Below are 18,089 nucleotides of genomic sequence, written 5' to 3'. Positions count from 1 at the left end.
TTACAAGAAAAAAAAAAAAAAAAAAGCCAGCAACCAAACCACCAAGCCACAGAAACAAGATGCAGAGGACACAGTGGAATAATTAATCAAATTATCATTTGGAAGGTTCCACTGGCAGGCCTCACCTTTTTATTAGTTATTTTTCTCCTCAACTACCCCTAATGACACGAAAAAAAACAGAAAATAGTTTGGCAGTGTCAGAACTAAGTACAGCAGACAGCAGTTTTATTCCTTTTCAAACTGCAAGGGATAACTTCAGGGCGCTACAGCATGAGACACTTTTCACTGTAGAGCACGTGGCCACTGGCTGAGGCCATTAGTGCAATTCTTTCGAGTTTAGGCCCAAGGAAAGCCGCTCACCCAGCAGCAGTCAGAAAGCTGGACAGGGCCAAGATCAGCGACAGCCAGACACAGAACACGCAGCAGGCTTCTGGAAGGGAGTGTTCTTCCTTTCTCCAGCAAGGAGAGCAGGATGGGCGGCTTCCAGTTTCAGCAACCAATTAGGCAGAAACTGCTATCAAAGCAATAGAGAGGGCCCTACCCTAACTGGGTTGAGAAAGAGAAGGTGGCATTATCTCATTTCACCAGTTTCAACAGCCCTGCTCATTCCTTCTCACTGAAGTTGCCCAGGGTGCTCTTTTCCCAGGCTCTTCTTACACACCTACCTGGACATCACACAGTACTAAACCATCACCTAGACACCACATGCTACCTAAAAGCAGTCACTTTTACATCCTGGCTTGTGAAGTGGCTAATAACAGAGCAACAAACTCCCAGACTTTATTCCTTCATAAACCACTTTTTAAAGAGCCGTTATACTAACAAAAGATGCATCACACTTAAGTGCCAGCAGCAGTACCATATGCTAACAGTACACAACAATACAAGGTTATCAAGCTATTGTACTTTGGGGAGATTATACAGTACAAAAAACAGTGAATCCAAGAAGAAAATAAAAACTTCAGCAAAACCCAAGTTTGGCATCACTGTAACATTCTTCCAGAGAGTCTAAAATGAATTATTACAAGATTGTCCTTTAGATTTTGCAACCGAGAGTATGTGTACAACATCAGAATTAGCTAAAGCAAATAGAATTGCCTTCCTCACCCTCCAAGTTAACAACTTCTGCATAACCAATTACAGAGACATGACACTCACACATGGAACAAAAAAACTCTTCATGGCAAGCCTTAGCCATGACATTATTTACTGCAGACCAACAAGATAATTGGCTACAGTTACAATAAGCACTGCTGTCTACAAGGACTTGGTGTTACTTGAAAGCCTTATTTTCCAGAAGCTCCAGGGGGAAAAAAAAAAAAAAAAAAATCAATTCCACAGTCATTAGATGAAAATTCTCAAACTGCAAAGTCTGAGACTTCTATTTTTATACAGATATTTTTGGTCATGTGTTGCATGACTACCCTTTATATTTCAGGATTATTTTTGTCCCATTTGGGAAACAATGTACATCTGGAAGCAATGCAAGAACAACTAGGTGAACAACAAAAGAAAGCTTCAGTCCCATACATCTTCTCTTATACTATAACCAGCAGGTTGATAGTATCAGCAAGTGAAGAACTGGAAGCTCATCTCCCTCCTGTTGAAGGACATGCTCCACACAAGGAGCACACACCTTTTTTGTCTTGTTTGTGCAGGGAAAACCTACAAACCCAGCAATACAGACCTCCACAAAGAATAACATATTTGGGAATCAATTCAATGTAGAAATCCATCTAAGGTGGAAAAAATGGTGGAATGATTTGCAATTTCAAAACCACCAAAATATAAATAGAGAAAAAATAGTTAAGTTTTAGAAGGTACTCTTTATGCTGGTATGGACCGAAAGATATATAAGAAGGTCACAGGGCTCCTACTCTTACAGAGATGTTAAAACCCTTGTAATGTTTATTACACAGCAACAGCAACATGCATGCGAAGTCATCCTTCCCAAGAGCCAGCAGAGAAGCAATTGTTGGTAGGCTCCCATCCTTTCATTCAAGGCTCTGACTTTCCTACCAACTTCCTACAACAAAGTCTCATAAATTAAGTCTAATAAATTACTCAGTGAAGAGATGAAAAATCCTTGCTCACTCTTCCTCCCCCATACGCCTTGGGGAGAAGAGCAATCACTGTAAGGTTCCAGTGCTGCTCTTCACAGGTAACACACGGATCACTGAGCCCTGCTCCACTACTTTATCAACACTTTCCTCATCACTTGGATTCATCCTTCCTAGATCACTGTTGCAGTGCTCAGCCAGGAGTGGCAACAGCTACAGACACCAGAGCAAGAGTGACTTCATCATTTAATGTCGTCATGCCACTACTCCAGGATAACAAATAAAAGTAAAAAGGCTGACATCAAGTCAGGTTTTGCTCCCTGATGACTCGGAAAATACCTGCACCAAGACAGATGTACTGAAGATGTCCGATAAACTCAGAAGATACCCAGCCATCAATTTTCACCTGCCTCACAAGGACTCTTTTGTTCCAGCTTTCACTCAAAAAGACTCAGAATGTAACTAAGTATCAGTCTGTAAATATATAGCAAAATGAAAGTGCCAGCAAACTCTCTGTTCATCAAATAAGTGATTTTATCTTTTTTTTTCCTCAAGTATTAACACTGGTAATAGATGAATTGCTACATTATACCCTAAGAGGCTACCAAAACTCATGAGAAACAGAAAAATATAACCCTTTTTGACACCCAACAATGTTTCCCTCCTACAAATAAAAAAAAAAAAGTTAGCTTCCTCGACTATCTTACATGGATAGATTAACTGAAAATATAAACTGCATTTCCCAGGCAGTCCTCGTCTACGGTTCTCCTGCTTTGTTCTGACATTTTTTTCCAGACAGCAGAAGGACCAGGAGCACATGACAAGAGCGACTGTGGGGGTTATCACAAGTGTGTGTGCTTTATGCTACAGCCTTTGTTTCTCCCTCAGTTATACACACTTGGGATTGAGTCATGTTTGCAAACTTGTTAGTCTGCATCAGTTAGCACCCTCTTGACAGGCAAGCATCTGTCTAGTCTTTGACCTCAAATAAATAGGAGCATCAATGACCTTTCAAAAAACCAAACTTCAGAGCTTGAATAAGAGAAATCTAGTTGCTGAGCATGACAGGTCCAGGTCTCACTTGGCTTAGATATCCAACTGCAGAAATACTAATCAACAAGACCCACTTCCTATTCCACACGCGCATAAAGTAAATCAATAAATTAAAATTGAGTCATCCAGTTTTTCTCCACACAAACCAAGAATCCTTAACAAAGGCTAACACTGGACCTGATCAAACATACACTCTTATGCTGCTCATATGGGTTAACTGCACCCATGGCTTCAAAAGCGCTGCAGGCATGCTGATCATGCGGATACAAGGCAGACTACAGACCCCCAGCCCAATGCTCTCTTCAAGGCTTCAACCGCAGTGGAAGACATTTCAGTGCAGAAAAACGTCAGAATTTCTGAGCTGTCAAAAAGCTCACAACCTTACAGTGCTTTGACATGAAATGCCTGAAACAATATGATATATATGCACGCATGCACACACAGAGCCATGTCAGGTGTGTCTGTATGCAAGTATCAAATAAATCAATTTAATGGTAATGCATATCAAGCATTCCAGGCCCCATAAAGATCCCACCTCGTGCTTCTGTAAGAAAATAGAAAATATATCTGAAAACTACTCTATTAATATGAATCTGGAAGAACAATTTAGTTGTTAATATGAACATATTCAAATCAAGGGTTAAGAAATTCTCTATTATAAGCATATAGTCAACCTTAAACGACTCAGAACTAGGCCTTTTTCCATTCACACTGTGCACTTGTTCAGATTCAATACATATTTTTAAATCACATAAAGCAGCCAATCCCACAAGCTAGAATATGAAGAAAGGGCACATATTAAACACATTTTCCAACATGTCTGTGCAGAATAAAGCACAGGCCTCATTCTCAATATTCCTCTGATCAGAAAACTGGAAGAGGCACGCTGAGCTTAAAATAACTATTCCATAGGCTAACATGTCAAAATAGCCATTTTCTTATCCCCTCTACTGAGCATTTTACCAGAGCCTAAAGGACATTAGAGACACCTTTTGTAAGCCCCCCTCCCCCACACTTTTTTTTTTTTTTTTTTTTAATGGGCTGGACTAAAAGGTGCTCACACCCGATCTACGGGTGCATGGAAAAATCTTCCAAGCCCTCTCCTTCAAAGCCAGGAGCGCTTAAAAACGCATAATGAACGTGAATGTCACAGCCATACCTGCGTGTCCGCAATTCGTTTCCTCCTCTCGAGGAGGGGTAATAATAAGGAAATACAGGCTGTGGAGCTGACAATCAGTTTCACAAAGAAAAAGGGAAGGAAAAAAAAAAAAAAAGCTTTTTAATCAGCCAGAGGCCGCTTACAACGCTGGCAGCGATCAGAGGCTAAAGGAGAGAACAAACCAACCGGCATTTTTTTTTTGTCCAACAGGCCCCAGACGAAGCGGCGGCGTGCGCCTATTCAAGGTTAATGGAGGGAGGGGGGAAGGGGAGAGAAAGGGAGCTGCCTCCGCCGGGGTTGGGGCCGCTCGCTCGCTCGGCCCCCGGCCGGGCTCCCGCCCGCCGCCTCGGCGAAGGAGAGCGGGGAAAAGAGCGGGGGGGGGGGGGAAGAGGAAGCCCCAGCAGGGCCAGACAGACAACCAGGCACCCACCCCCCCGCGCAGGGCGGCAGGATACTCACGGCTAACTTTCATGCTGCCGAAGGCCGAGGGCTGCTGCACGGGCTTGCAGCTCTCCGCGAAGGAGGTGGTCCTGGGCCGCCCGGACATGGCCTCCCGCTCCTGCTCTGCCCCGATCACCTCTCTCTTCCTGCCTTCCCCCTCCGCCTCGCCCCGGCGGCTCGGCGGGCCCTGCCGCTCCCTCGCTCGTTCAGCTGGAGGAGACGGGCGGGACGCGCCACATGAAACGCCGGGTCCCCCCCTTCCCCCCCCCGGGGAAGCCCCCTCCCCTCTCGGTCTCTGTCGCGCTCTTCGCCCGGCTTCTTCTTTCTCCTCCTTCTCCTCACGCCGCCCGTTGCTCACAAAACCATCCTTCCCGGCAGTGCCGGTGGGTCCAAGAGCCGCCTCCGCCCAGTCCGCAGCACCCCCGGCGCCGCTCCTGCTCCCGGCCGCGAGCGAGGGGGGTTTGCTAGGCCTCGCTGCCCCCACCCTGGGCGCCAGTCACATGGGGCGGAGGCTCACGGCCTGGCTCCTCCGATCCCTCGCTGGGTTTCTTTTTTTTTTTTTTTTTCCTTTTTCTTCTTTTTTCTTCCTCCTCTTTCTTTCCCCTCCCCTCGCCTCGCCTCTCCTTCCCCCTCGCCTCTGAAGGAGGCGGCAGGGAACAGGACTATTTTTTTTTTCCCCGGCGGAAGGATCTCGGGGCTCCCGAAGCCACCGACAGGAGGTGATGCGGCTCCCTCGCAAGGGGATCCGGCAGGGGCGGTGGGATCCGCGGCGGGCGGAGTAGGGGTGAAGCGGCCCGGGCGGCCTCGCTCGCTCGCTAAGGCTTCTCAGTGCGGTGCTGAGGCGGCGGCGGCGGCTCCGGCGCGGCTCCTCATTGCGCCCGCAGGGGCAGCTGGCGACGGATCAGGCTGGAGAGGGTGCACTGCGGGCGGCGGCCGGCGGCGGCGGGGCAGGCCATGACGGCGGCTTCCCGGCTTCTCCTCAGCCGGCTTCAGAGTGCTCGCGGTGGCGGCGGCTGTTGCTCCCACGGGCGTCCAAGGCACATGGGACTCGCCCGCCCAGCTGAAGCCTCCGGCCGGGCCCCCCCTCCCCGCTTCTGCCGATCAGTCTCTTTGTCCTCGCTGCTGCCTCCGCTGCGTGCCGGGCTCCTGCTGCTGCGCTCTGTGTGTGCGCGCCAAAGCCGCGCAGCCGCTGATGCCCGTCGCCGCCCTACGCTGCGGAACGGCCCTAAGCACCTTCTGTGAATACCCAGACGAAGAACCCAACGCACTCGCTAGCGCCCAGCCCGAGGCCCTTACGGAAAGAGCCGAGCCTTCTCGGGACCAATCCCGAGTTCGTTACGAAAATGCCTGTAACGGATCGTAACCAATCACAGAGGCGTCACGAGCGCAGCCGAGTCTCCCCGAACCAAAACGGACAACCAATCGGAAAATGCTGCCACCGCCCTAGCAGCGCTGTCGGGGAGCCAATAGGAAGGAGCCCTCTCTTCCGGCTATCGCCGGGCCAACCCGAAGAGAGCCGAAACAGGAGAGCCAATCAGGTGGCGCGTTGCCGCTGTCACACAGCCCTGGGACGGTTTCAAGCCACAGCCCGAGGGGGAGGGCGGGCGCGGGCCGCGATTGGCTCCCCCGGCGGAGCGCTCCGATTGGCTCCCGGCGATGAGGCGGCCCGAAGACGCAATCCAGCTCCCCGCCACGGACCAATCGCCAAGCCCGAGGCTGCGGGCAGCGCTCAGTCCCTTCGGGGCACAGCCGCTCACCTTTATGACCTCACCGGGCGCGCAGGGCGGGGCCGGGGGGAGGGGAGCACGCATGCGCAGTGCGGCGCGCCGGGCGAGCCGGGGGTGCGGGATGGCTCAGTCACCGCCCGGTGCCCTCGGGCCGGCCCTTCGCGCCTCGGGGAGGGGAAGCCGGCGCCCCTCAGGTCCTACCTGTGCTCCGGCGGCGGCTCCGAGGCCTGTACGGCAACGAGCTAAACCGCTTGAGCAGCGCAGAGCAGAGGGAGTGGTGTGAAAAAAGCCTCGCGCAAATACTCCCAAATAAAGGCGTTTGTGCTTAAACCCGTCAGGGACTGAGGTCCTGTGCACCTGCCCTCAGCCCCTCGTCGAGCTGTGAGAGACAAAAGACATTGAACCAGCTGTTGCCACCGCATGCAGTGTCATTGGGAGGCCTTTGGTGTGCTTGACTGGAAAACCTGGCTGCTGTAGCAAGGGGTAGCGGTGTGGTGAGGTGACTTGTTGAGGAAAATAACAGTAGTATGCTGGAAGTCACAGAGGTGGCACCTGAAATTATGGTAAACCTGTTCTGCAGAGATTGGGCTGAGCGATGAGGCAAGAAGATGAAGTCTCTTGGAAGGTTCTCCCAGTTCATTTGTTACCAGCAAGACATTCTTGCAGGAAACAGTGTTTGTATTAGAGCCGCTAAGCTGTCCTTTTGTATCCCTGTCTCGGTGCCACCATGAGTGGATTTTGCTTGGCCCTGGCCGAAGTCCCACACTCTGTTCTGGAAGAGCCTGTACTTCTTCAGGGTTCTGAAGCATCCCCAGGGGCATTGGTTCCCAGCTGTGGCAAAGCAGGTGCTGGAGTACTGCTGCCTCCTGCAACCTCAGTGAAACTACTGGGCAGACCTCAGCAAAAATTGAGCAGTGCTTGCTTATGCCATTAAAAAAAAAAAAAGTTCTTGCCATAATAGTTTATACCACAAGTAAAATAACCTGGACTAGCAGAAGCACTTTTTGCCAGTGTTAGAATCTAGCTAAGAGCTGCTTGCTTTTCAAAGCATCAAAACACTGCCAGAGTTACCTTTACATTTTTTTTTTTTTTAGTCCTGTTGTGAACAACATTGCTATGTGAGGAAACAAAGACCTGGCCAAAGGCAGCTAAAATTTATTCTTTAAAAGAGCTGTTTTCTAAAGCAGAAAACAAACCCAGTCTCTCCAAATGGTCCCGTTCAGCAGTTTGCTCGCCCCAGGGTGCTTGGTTTGCTGGAAACCTTTTTGCTTCCTGATAAATGATGAATGGTTTTACCTACTACAAAGGACGTGGGATTGTTTAAGGTTTGATTCATCATGAGCTACCTGTGCAGCTCTGTACAGCTGGAAACCTGACAGCTGAGAGTGGTATGCCCTAACAAGGACTAAAAGAGTCTGAAATGACAGTACTGGAGTGGAACTGCAGCCACCCCAAACTCCCCAACCATACTCATCATTTCAGCCCCCCTCTGAGACACTGCTGTCTCAAATGTTGCTGAGACACAGTCTCAATAAGCCACCAACCACAAAAATGATATTTCCTTTCCAGTTTTGGTAGCGCTGTCAACCCCAGGCATGACTAGTTGTCAATAATTAGGGGTACAGATTGAGTTAGTTCCCTAAAGGGTGATCTTAGATAATAAGACAAAGTGGATAGGCAGCTAGGCATTGTCTAGCTTTCTACCTGAAATATGCCACAGACATTCTAGTCAGGAGCCTGATTTTTTTTTTTTTTTCTGGCCTTGAGCACCAAAATACCAATGCAAATCACATTTTCTTATTTTCTGACATTTTTTTCCAAAGAATACATAAACAGGAGAACCAACTCAAGAGAGACAGCCAAGCTTTGTTACTTGAAAAAGTTGGCAGTCTGAAAAAGAGCATGTGGGGGAGGACGAGCTCTTTGCTTCAGCATTTATTGTTGCTCATAATAGTAGTAAATAAAAATCAGAGCAATACATAATTTACACTGACAGTGTCTATTTGAAAAATATCCCTTAAAGCTTTATAACAAGTCTACAATCCGATAATACAAATGTGAAATCAACTTAATTCACTTACAGAGAACAAGGTTACATCAGGAAAATAGCTTTGTGCTTGTCCTCCTGTATATGGTGTAGCCCTTCCCTAAAATCACCCAGGTTCCTTTTCAGTGCCAAAGCAACCCATATTAAACCCAAACCTCTTGATTATTGCTAATCTCACTGTGCTGAATACCAAGCCTAACCATCCACTTGGGGAATGCACACTACAAAAATCACAGCTGCGCTATTTCCTATTAGGCAATCCTGCCCACATTTCCACGTAATAATTAGCCAACCACCTCTCCAAAGCCTGTCCATTCAAGTCCTAGTGCCTCCTCATCTACCAGGAAACCACACAAGTGTGCTTAAAGGAGGATTATTATGTATTTGAAGGGATGGAAAAGCATCTCCAATTTCTGTTAGTCTTTTCACAGATTCTTTCCTAAGCTAGGACTACTCTCTGAAAAGCCCCAAACACATGGTAAGGGCATCTATTAAGCTTTCATCCTCCATTTCAAAGATGCACTGACAATTAGAATAATTTTAGAGAGTCGTGAGTGAGCTAGTTGCTTTTTTAGAGTGAAAGATTCTCTTTTGATAATATTGCAAGGTTCATATTTATTTTTGGCCCCTTGGCTGATGAAATGACCTCCCTTTAGAATCTGCAAATATAAATAGAATTGACATTTTAATGATCAGTTTTCACAAGCAAGTATAATCCAGCATCTCAGACATTAATATTGCTCCAAATCTGGCTGCAAGGGGCAGTTTCATACCTGCTATGTTTCTGTAACATCCAAGTTCCCAGGGAGGCTGCCTGAAAATACGAAGCATCTGATAGAAATTACTGTTATCTCTCTTAAATGCCATAAGGTGGCAGTGAATTGGAAAATGGGTAGAACAAAGCTTTAAGGAGCTCAGTAGAAGAAGAGAGGAGGCTTTTTGTTTGTTTGTTCAGGGGTTTTCATTTATCTGTTCACATTTCATAAATCACCATAAACTTCAATCATCTTAATCAGACGCTGAATAGGCCTGCTTCAACATGCACGAGCAGACATGTTCCTGTGCAGGGAACTCCTGCTTTTTCTTCCTCTGTTGCTTCCTTTTTGGGTGATCAGCAGGAAGATTTTCTGTTTGCTTACCTTGCAGCTCTTACTGGGTCATTGCCCCAGAAGCCACGGTGACAGGGCTACCCCCACAAGCCTGATAAGGTTGCAGTCATTCAAGGCTGTTTTGAACTTTATTACGCTAGTGAATCAAAACGATACTAATGGATCTACCAGTCTGGCATATAATTCCTTCATATTGCCAAGGGAATTATCAACAGAACAATTTAGTGAGGTATTGTAATGGCTTGTCTCTTGTTTGATTGGCATGGGCAAACTCAATGGTTATGGTTGAACTTGAACTTTCTTTTTCCAATGGAAAATAAGAGATTGTAACAGTAATAAATTTACTGCCTTCTCAGGCGTTAATGATTAGACAATAAATCCCTAAAAGTGGCTTTGATTTTTCTCCCAGAACAAAATCCAAAGGCATCTATGTTTAGAATGTACCTGTTGCATTTATTTTTATAATCAGGACAGTGGTTTTTAATCCTGAGAACCCGGTATTTTGCAATGATTTCCTGTCACAAAATATGTCATCACCAAGGATTGCTTCAGAGAAGAGCTGATGTTTTGCTGATCTGGATGTGTGTGGGTGCACCCGGGCCTTGCAAGACTCCAAGTAAGATCGCCAAAACCAATAGAGCCAAGCGGTCCAAACAGTTTAATGTAACAGGAACTACGAACAGCTATCTCCCAATTTTGCAGTGCAGTCGAACAAACAGAGACACCGAATACAGGTTCCTGGCAACATTGCAACACACGGAAAACATCAGTGACTCACTAAGCAGGCAAATGCATCCTGTGAAAGTCCTCCTCGCTGATGTTCTGCGCAGGTTTAAGGTTGGTCTTATCCACTGGATCTTGAAAGAGGCGTCAGGTTTCCCACTGTACCAGGAGAAGGTCTTGTTCAGCTGGACAGTTTCCCTTCCTCCAGTTTTTGTCTGGCCACACCTCCTTCATAAATAACCCTGGAAAATGACAGTGTCCAGAGACAGAGAAGCTCTGTTAGTCTAAAGAGCCTTTGACAAATCTTTCAGACATTTATGCCTGTTTCCTCAGGAGTTTGAAAGGGTTCAAATCTAGGATATTATTGGCTCTTCTCTGTGTATCATCTCCCTCACAGATTCAGTCAAGTAGCCCAAGACTGGCATCCATTTGCTTTCTATTTGTATTTTCCTATGCTCTTGGCAGTTCTGTGTGTTTCTGTAAAGGGGATACCAGGGAGCAGGTGGGTCATTCTTACAGCAGGAAATTTAAACAACCCTATTCCCCAGAGCGTACTGGGGCTCTCTATACTACAGTGTTGGTGGAAGGGCCCATGAACGTCCCATGCTCACTATTTCCCTGCCTGCTCAATCAACTTCCAAAGTGGCTCTGGAGGAGACTTTCAAAATTAAGAGAATTAAAGCCAGCCTGATCCCCAAGGCCTTCAGTGCACTCAATAAAATCTTGTAGGGCTGGGAAGCCTTAACTCAAGACAGGGTTTTAGAATTACTCTACAGCTGGGCCTTGATAGAAATATGGGCAGAGGGGAAGATGCAGGCTGGGTTTCCAGGCCATCACAGTAACCCAGAGGTTGTACAGGGAGCCAAGCACAACAAGCCAACAAAGGAGATTTTTCTCCGCCTCCTCTTTCAGGCATCTGGGGGACGTTGCACCAGGGTGTACTGTGCCTTCTCACAAATGCAGGAAGAGGATTCGCTAGTTCCTATTGAAATAATTTTTGGAAAGAAAGCATTGCATACAATGCAAGGTGCCAACAGGAGGAAAAAAGGCTGTCTGGAATAGATGTCTGCGTCACCAAAGAAGCAAAGAAAGCAGCAATGTGTCTGTTAGAGCCTGTCTAGAATACTGTTTTTGATGCCAGGGCTCCCTGCAGCCCAAAATTACCATCCTTAGGTGCAATAAAATGCTCATTTGGCTCTTGCTGTTGCAGCTGCTTTTACCCTGTCTGAAAATAACAGTGTGGGTACAGGTCTCCACAGGACAGCCAGCTCCCTCGGGGAGACAGGGGGCAATAGTGCTTGGTGGGTTAGAAACATTCTTGATATCCACAAAGCAAACTACGGGGAGTATAACATTCACGTCTGCAGAGAGGAACAATTACTCTGCAATATACAATGTATAGCAAAATGGTTGAGTAGAGCCATAAAGCCTTGGTCATTCTACATCAGCAACAGCAGCGAACTTGCAAGTGTTTTACATCTTACCTATGAACTGGGGGTCTTTACTTTGCAGCCTGGAATTAAAGGTGATGATTCTCCTCAGAACCTGGGAGAAAATGCACAGTTAATTACGAAGTGGCCGAAAACATAACAGTATTTTAATTTCATTCATTGAGTTTTTGCCAAGCACTCTAATTGATTTAATGATCTCCGTCCCTGGCTGCGCACTAATCACCATCGCACACTACTTCCTTCATCTTTGGCTTGCAAATGGTTACTAATTGTTGCTGCATCTTGCATTGTACATCTGGTGTTGACAGCTGTCGTTGCCATGAGATGGAGAGACAGCTGTTTTTAAAAGGAGAGATCTCTCCTAAAGCTCTAAAACATCTGAGAAAATGTGGCATTGAAACTGAGTTATCAAATACCAAAATTTAGCAAATATGTGGTCAGGCTAGAGGGTCTGCAAACATAAAACTACAAAAAAATATAGGCACAGGAATCAGAACAGAAAAGACTCACTACCGTGTCTTTAAAACACAAGTCCTGGGTGTTTCCCATAAAAAAATGCCTATTTCCCCTCGTTCCCCATGGACTGCTTAACATGGCAAAATCTTTCACACTCTGCACAACAGAGCACACCTCCTAATTTGATCAGACTAACAACTCATTGCTTTTGCTTTGGCCTATTAGGCATAATTCAAAAGCCTTTCTACAAGGCAGGATTCAGGATCAGGCAGCAAGATCTAACTGGCTGGAGACAAGAAAGCTTGAAAGCTCCAAAAAGCCCTAGAAATCAAGGGAAACAATTGCATTCCTTCAAAAAAAAAAAAATCCTTTCCAGACTCTCATTTCCTTCTGAACATTTTGTGACTGTGATTGTTACAAGCAACCTATTTTTTTTCTCTCCCTGTTTATTTTGTGTATTTAACAGCACTGAGCGTACAGTCCATTGTTTTGCCACTGATCAGCAAAGCTTATCTCCTGATCTCGCCCAGCCGCTACCGCTCACATGCTGTTCTGCAAGAGCTGGATGAGCGCTCCTCACAGACCTGTGAGAGGCTGCAAGCTGGCAGCCAGAGCAAAGCTGGGCTCAACAGGCAACAATGAGTAGGCATGTAAGGACACAGAAAGGAAAAGGGTGAGCTTAAACAAGGTTAGCGGTGATTGGGGCAGCAGTCACTCCAAATGACCCTGGTAGGATCAACAATGCTTTTTTATGAGGGAGTCATTTCAGGACATCTGACTTCAGGGAAGTGCTACATTTATTTATTTTTAATTGGTCTGGATTTAAGCCATATCAAGCTGATGATTCCATTCTGAGTTCAAAAGGATATTCTCTTTGCCTCATAGCTCGGGAGCCGGGAGACAATGCAATTAACTGGAAAGGTGGCACTGTTCGAATTCAAATCACTGTTTAAGTGTGGAAGTCTGGGAAGGTTTATAAAACACTCTGAAACATCTTGCCCTGGCTACTATCAGGAACAAGATGTTGGACAAGAAATCAGGAGCTGGGCTGTTTGATCATCAAGGATCATCTCCTCAAAGCTCAAGAGTGGTTCATCCTGACAAGAAGAAAAAGTAAGCAAAAGTGGCAGGAGACATGCATGGATGCTCCTGACTAAACTCTGACATAAAAAGAAAATGTATAAAATTTGGAAGTAGGAGTAGGTGACCCAGGAGGAAGTCTTACTGGTGAGAGTGTCCTTCAGCAAACCAAGGCCCCTGAGCAAGAAGCCCAGAAGTATTGAGGGAGCTGACTAATGTCATTGCAAGGCCACTCTTTGAAATATCATGGTGAATACGAGAGGTTCCTGAGGCCTGGAAGAGAGCAAATGTCCCTCCTATCTTCAAGAAGTGCAAGAAGGAAGAGCTGGGAAACTACAGTCTGGTCAGCCTCACCTCAATTCCTGAAAAGGCGTCGGAGCAAGAAGAGGAAACCATTTCCAGACACATGAAGAACAAGGAGGTGGTTGAGTGTAGTCAGCATTGGACTTAACCAACCTGACAGCCTTCCACAGCAAGATGACTGCCTTGGTGAATGAGAGGAGAGCAGTGGATATTGTCTGCTTTGACTTTAGTAAGGCTTTTGACACCATCTCCATTAACATCCCCATAGACTAGCTGACAAAGGGTGGGTTATGTAAGTGGACAGTGAGGTGGATCAAAAAATGGCTGCATGGCTGCACCCTGAGCTTTGTAATCAGTGGTACAAAGTTTAGCTAGGGGCCAGTCAGTAGCGGTATGTCCTGTCAATAGGTCTTATAGTGTTTAACATCTTAATTGATGAGATGGATGATGGGGCAGAGTAGACCTCTGGCAAATTTACGAATTATCAAAAGCTGGAAGGAGCTGATACATCAGATGGTGTGCTGCCATCCAGAGTGACCTGGACAGGCTGGGGAATTGGGCAGAGAGGAATCTCATGAAGTTCAACAAAGAGAAAGGCAAAGTCCTGCACCTGGGGAGAAGCAACCCTGTGCACCAGTACATGCTGGGGGCACTGCAGAGAAGGAGCTGAGGGGTTCTGGTGGACATCAAGCTGCCCATGAGCCAGCAGTGCACCCTCACAGCAAAGACAGCCAGCAATATCCCAGGCTGCATTAGGAAAAGCATTGCCAGGAGGTCCAGAGAAGTGATCTTTCCCCTCTACCCAGCAGTGGTGAGGCCTCACCTGGAGTCCTGTGCCCTGTTCTGGTCTCCGCAGTACAAGAAATACATGGACTTACTGCAGTGAGTCCAGCAAAGGGCCACAAAGACAATTAAGGGACTGGGGCATCTCTCATGTGAGGGAAGACACAGAGAGCTGGGACTGTTCGGCCTAGAGAAGAAAATGCTTGGGGGAATCTCATCAAGGTGTATAAATACCTGGTGGGAGGGAAGGAAGAAGGAGATGGGTGCCTGCTGACAGGACAAGAAACAATAGGCACTATTTAAAACACTCGAAACTTCACCTGGACACAAAATTGCTCTTTTTACCATGGGAGTGGTCAAAGACTGGAGCAGGTTGGCCAGAGAAGTGATGGAGTTTCCATCTGTGGAAACAGAGAAAATCTGACTGGGCACAGTCCTGGGTAACTGGCTCTAGCTGACCCTCCTTGAGCAAGGAGACTTGATCTCCAGAGGTCTCTTTCATCCCCCCTGCAATCCTCTCATGATTCTGTGATCCACTATTGCAATTCCTGGTGTCCTGTATGCTGTCGGTTCTTATGCATTTCACCGATTTTGTCCCTGAGGTAATTATAGACATTACTGGTGTAATTAATTGCTCTGAATGCATATACCTATGAGGGTGAGGTGGTTATGGAGAAACTGGAACTTAATAAAATAGTCAGAGGAACTGTTCACAAACAAAATACAGGAACTGGGAATCATCATTCATGACTGTGAGGTTCTGTGCACATGCTTTCAGCAGAACAAGCAAGGTGTGGGGAGATGGAGGCTGACAGAGCACACAGGGCAGGGTCGGGTGAGAAGTGGGAGATGAGTGACTTATGACAGCCAGTACTAAGCATGGTGCATAGAAATTTGGGTTTTCTTTCCCAGACTCTGGCAAGCAGTGCAGCAGGGGCTGGGCTGTTTGTGTGGTGATGGTAAAATTAAAGCCCTAACACTGTATTAAAACAGGGCACCGAGCATGGACAATTAAATCAGAGACAGTATTTTCAAGCTGAGCATCCAGAAAATGGAGAAAACACAATTAATTACTGCCTAGGAGAAGCCTGATTTAAATGACCACCCAGGAACTCTGAAGCAGATGCAGTTCTCCAGGGCAGCAGTCTGCAAGCTGAACCGTGAGCCTGTCCTTTCTCCAGCTGTGTTCCCAGTCTCCTCCACAGCATGGTCCTGGTATATTTTATGCACTGAGGCAGGATCCTATTAAGAAAAAGTATGTGATTATGTCATTAGTGTCTGTCTCACAAGAGAAGATGAGAGAAACATTTGTCAAGAATGGTCCAGAAGTAAATCGTCCTGCCTTGGGGGTAAAGAGGTGGACTGGAGTCCCCACATGGCTCCTTGAGGTTCCTTCCAGGCCTGTTTTCCACAGTCATACATGCCAAAATTAAGCCAAATCAAGTTTGCAAAAATTATTTCGCTTCCAGCCTTCCCTAACTTCTGAATGCTTTATTTCAGAGCCTTTTTTTTGGCACAGATTATGGCGTGCTAGTTTTTAGGATCCTGGTTGGTTTGTTTTAAAGTGAACTTAACCTAGCAAAGATGCCATGACAGGCACATCCATGAGGTTCATTAACAACCCAGTAACAGATCTACCACAGGGACCTCTTCCAGGGACTGGCAGAGGCAACTCAGGTGGCTGTGCCCTCTCCAGCTAATGAAGGTAAGGGTGGCAGTAGGAAGAGATCTCTGTACTGCTGGTCAACCCCGGTGGCTTGCCTTTCAAATGCACACGCTGGCAGCAGATGAGATGAGAGTCTCAGGACACCTGGGTTCTCTTCCAGACTCTGGAGAGCAACATGTGCCACCAGGAGGCTTTTGCATATTTCCATCCGTGTTCTCCCCAGTCCTGTTTTTTCCAGGCCCCTGAAAACTAACGGCCCCTTCCCCACCTCCTCTGCTCCCTCCCCATGCTTGTCAAATCAGGGTCTCTCCCACCTCTTGCCTTCACTAATTGCATACTACATAGAGTCACCCCATACCCTACCTCTGTGCCCCTCTCTCTCCTAGTCACCTGGCTTGACCTACCATCACACATTTTTTCACTTCTGCTCTTTCCCCTACTCCCTTGCCTTATTTTTTGCCCAACAGCTGCTCCTAGACCCCGAATCCTTGTTGATTTAATCCTTCTCTCTATCCTCATTCGTATTCTTTCTTGACTCAGAAAATGAAGCTCCCCATCTTCCATCCTCTGCCCCAGTCACACCACCTTTCCCTTTTCCACCACCTCCTCTTCCAGCTGTTCCAGTCCCAGTCACAACAGGCTCTTCAACCAGATTTACCACTTTCACAACTGTCTTTCACGACCACTTCTGCTGCGCTGCTCCATTGCCAGCATGGTGGTCATCCCCTTCATGAGAGAAAAACCAACTTTGTTCTCAGCTCCGTGCACCCTCACACAACAGTAACTGCAACAACTCGCAGGTGGGGTGGGCTTGGCCACCACCCATGGACAGCCCTGGTGCAGGGTGCTCCAGCAGCTGCGCAGACATGGAGTATACTCAGCAGGGGTGGAGTTTCCAGGGAGGATTTGAGGATGGCTTTCTGTCCGCTAGATGCTAAGAAGCCTCCACAGATCTGTGTTGCCTGTGTTTTTTCAAAGTCATAAATTGTGGTCCAGTTGGATGGGTTTTGTCAAGACCCATAGAAGCTGGATTTCCAGTTTGTTTGGTGTGAGGGCTATGAAGTGTCTCAGACAAAAAAAAAAAAATAACAGACACATGTGAAATGGGAACAAATGCATTTTTGTTAGCCTTGTTCCCGGAAATATCCTGAATCACTTTCATTTTAACTTTCCAGCACACTCAGTGTGAAATTTTTGGTGTACTGCTTAAGTTTTAATAAAATGATAAGCAAGTCTGGGGTATTTTTATGGGAAATGCTGTGCAGCCTTAATATGCAGGGGATATTATACATCCCAATGCATAGAGATGTTAACTGTTAGATAATGTACTCATAAAGTATTTCACTTTCACTTTTTTTCCCCCCTCATTTCCGTTCTCACCAATTATCAAAATCTTCTAATTGCTGCACACTCTTGGCCCCTAATATTTTACTGTTCATTGGAAACCTTTTTGCTGCAGGACAAACTCCTCGTTATCTGGAACATCCCCTGAATTAATTTATTCCATCGGTTACTGCAGAGTGGATAGAAATGGTGATATTAAACTGGGGACTTAAGCCATAGGCAATGTTAAAGGAGCAATCTGCTCATGCAGCTGAATTAACCTGAGCGGCATCCTTCCCAGCACAGTGTCACAGACTTCTCTTACACTGAGCACTTTGTTTTGCAAAAGCGATATTCAGGTTTATTAAATGATGTTATTCTGAGCTTGGGCATGCTTGCTGAGTTGCTGAAAAATTCCACAAGGTTTATGTTACAGGTGAAAGTCACCATGCTCTTTGCAATGGACACACACATCAGTACGACAGCTATTGCTGCCTAAATGGCACGAGAAAATCAATGTCTTATATATGTTTTGGTCAGCCCAGCATTTCTTTTATACTCTACAGGTAGGTTGTAAACTTGCAAAAACCCAGTGAGACAGTGGAAATTTCCCTGTAATGAAAGCATGTCTCTCAACACTTCTGGGCATGTTGCAGCAGAACAAAGCTGTGACCTATTCTTTCATCTGCCACCCTAAGGGTAGGAAGA

The 18,089-nt window shown here is 46.5% G+C and overlaps 1 protein-coding gene across 2 annotated transcripts in view; it reads right to left on the bottom strand.

The window, feature by feature from the left end:
- GSK3B (glycogen synthase kinase 3 beta) overlaps window positions 1-4,969 on the bottom strand; it is a 157,150-nt gene extending 152,181 nt beyond the window's left edge. Inside the window, exon 1 of one of the 2 annotated variants that reach the window (XM_082046797.1) lies at window positions 4,732-4,969. In XM_082046797.1, the coding sequence (XP_081902923.1) occupies window positions 4,732-4,819 (88 nt within the window). In that variant the 5' untranslated portion in view covers window positions 4,820-4,969. The remainder of the gene's footprint in view (window positions 1-4,731) is intronic. The other variant, XM_082046798.1, reaches the window with a different exon arrangement.
- Between the last annotated feature and the right edge of the window lie 13,120 nt (window positions 4,970-18,089).

This window comes from Streptopelia decaocto, assembly GCF_964273445.1.
Source record: "Streptopelia decaocto genome assembly, chromosome: 1".
NCBI classification, from domain to species: domain Eukaryota; kingdom Metazoa; phylum Chordata; class Aves; order Columbiformes; family Columbidae; genus Streptopelia; species Streptopelia decaocto.
The sequence above is the reverse complement of the archived record's forward strand: the minus strand, read 5'-3'. Positions and strand labels throughout refer to the sequence as shown.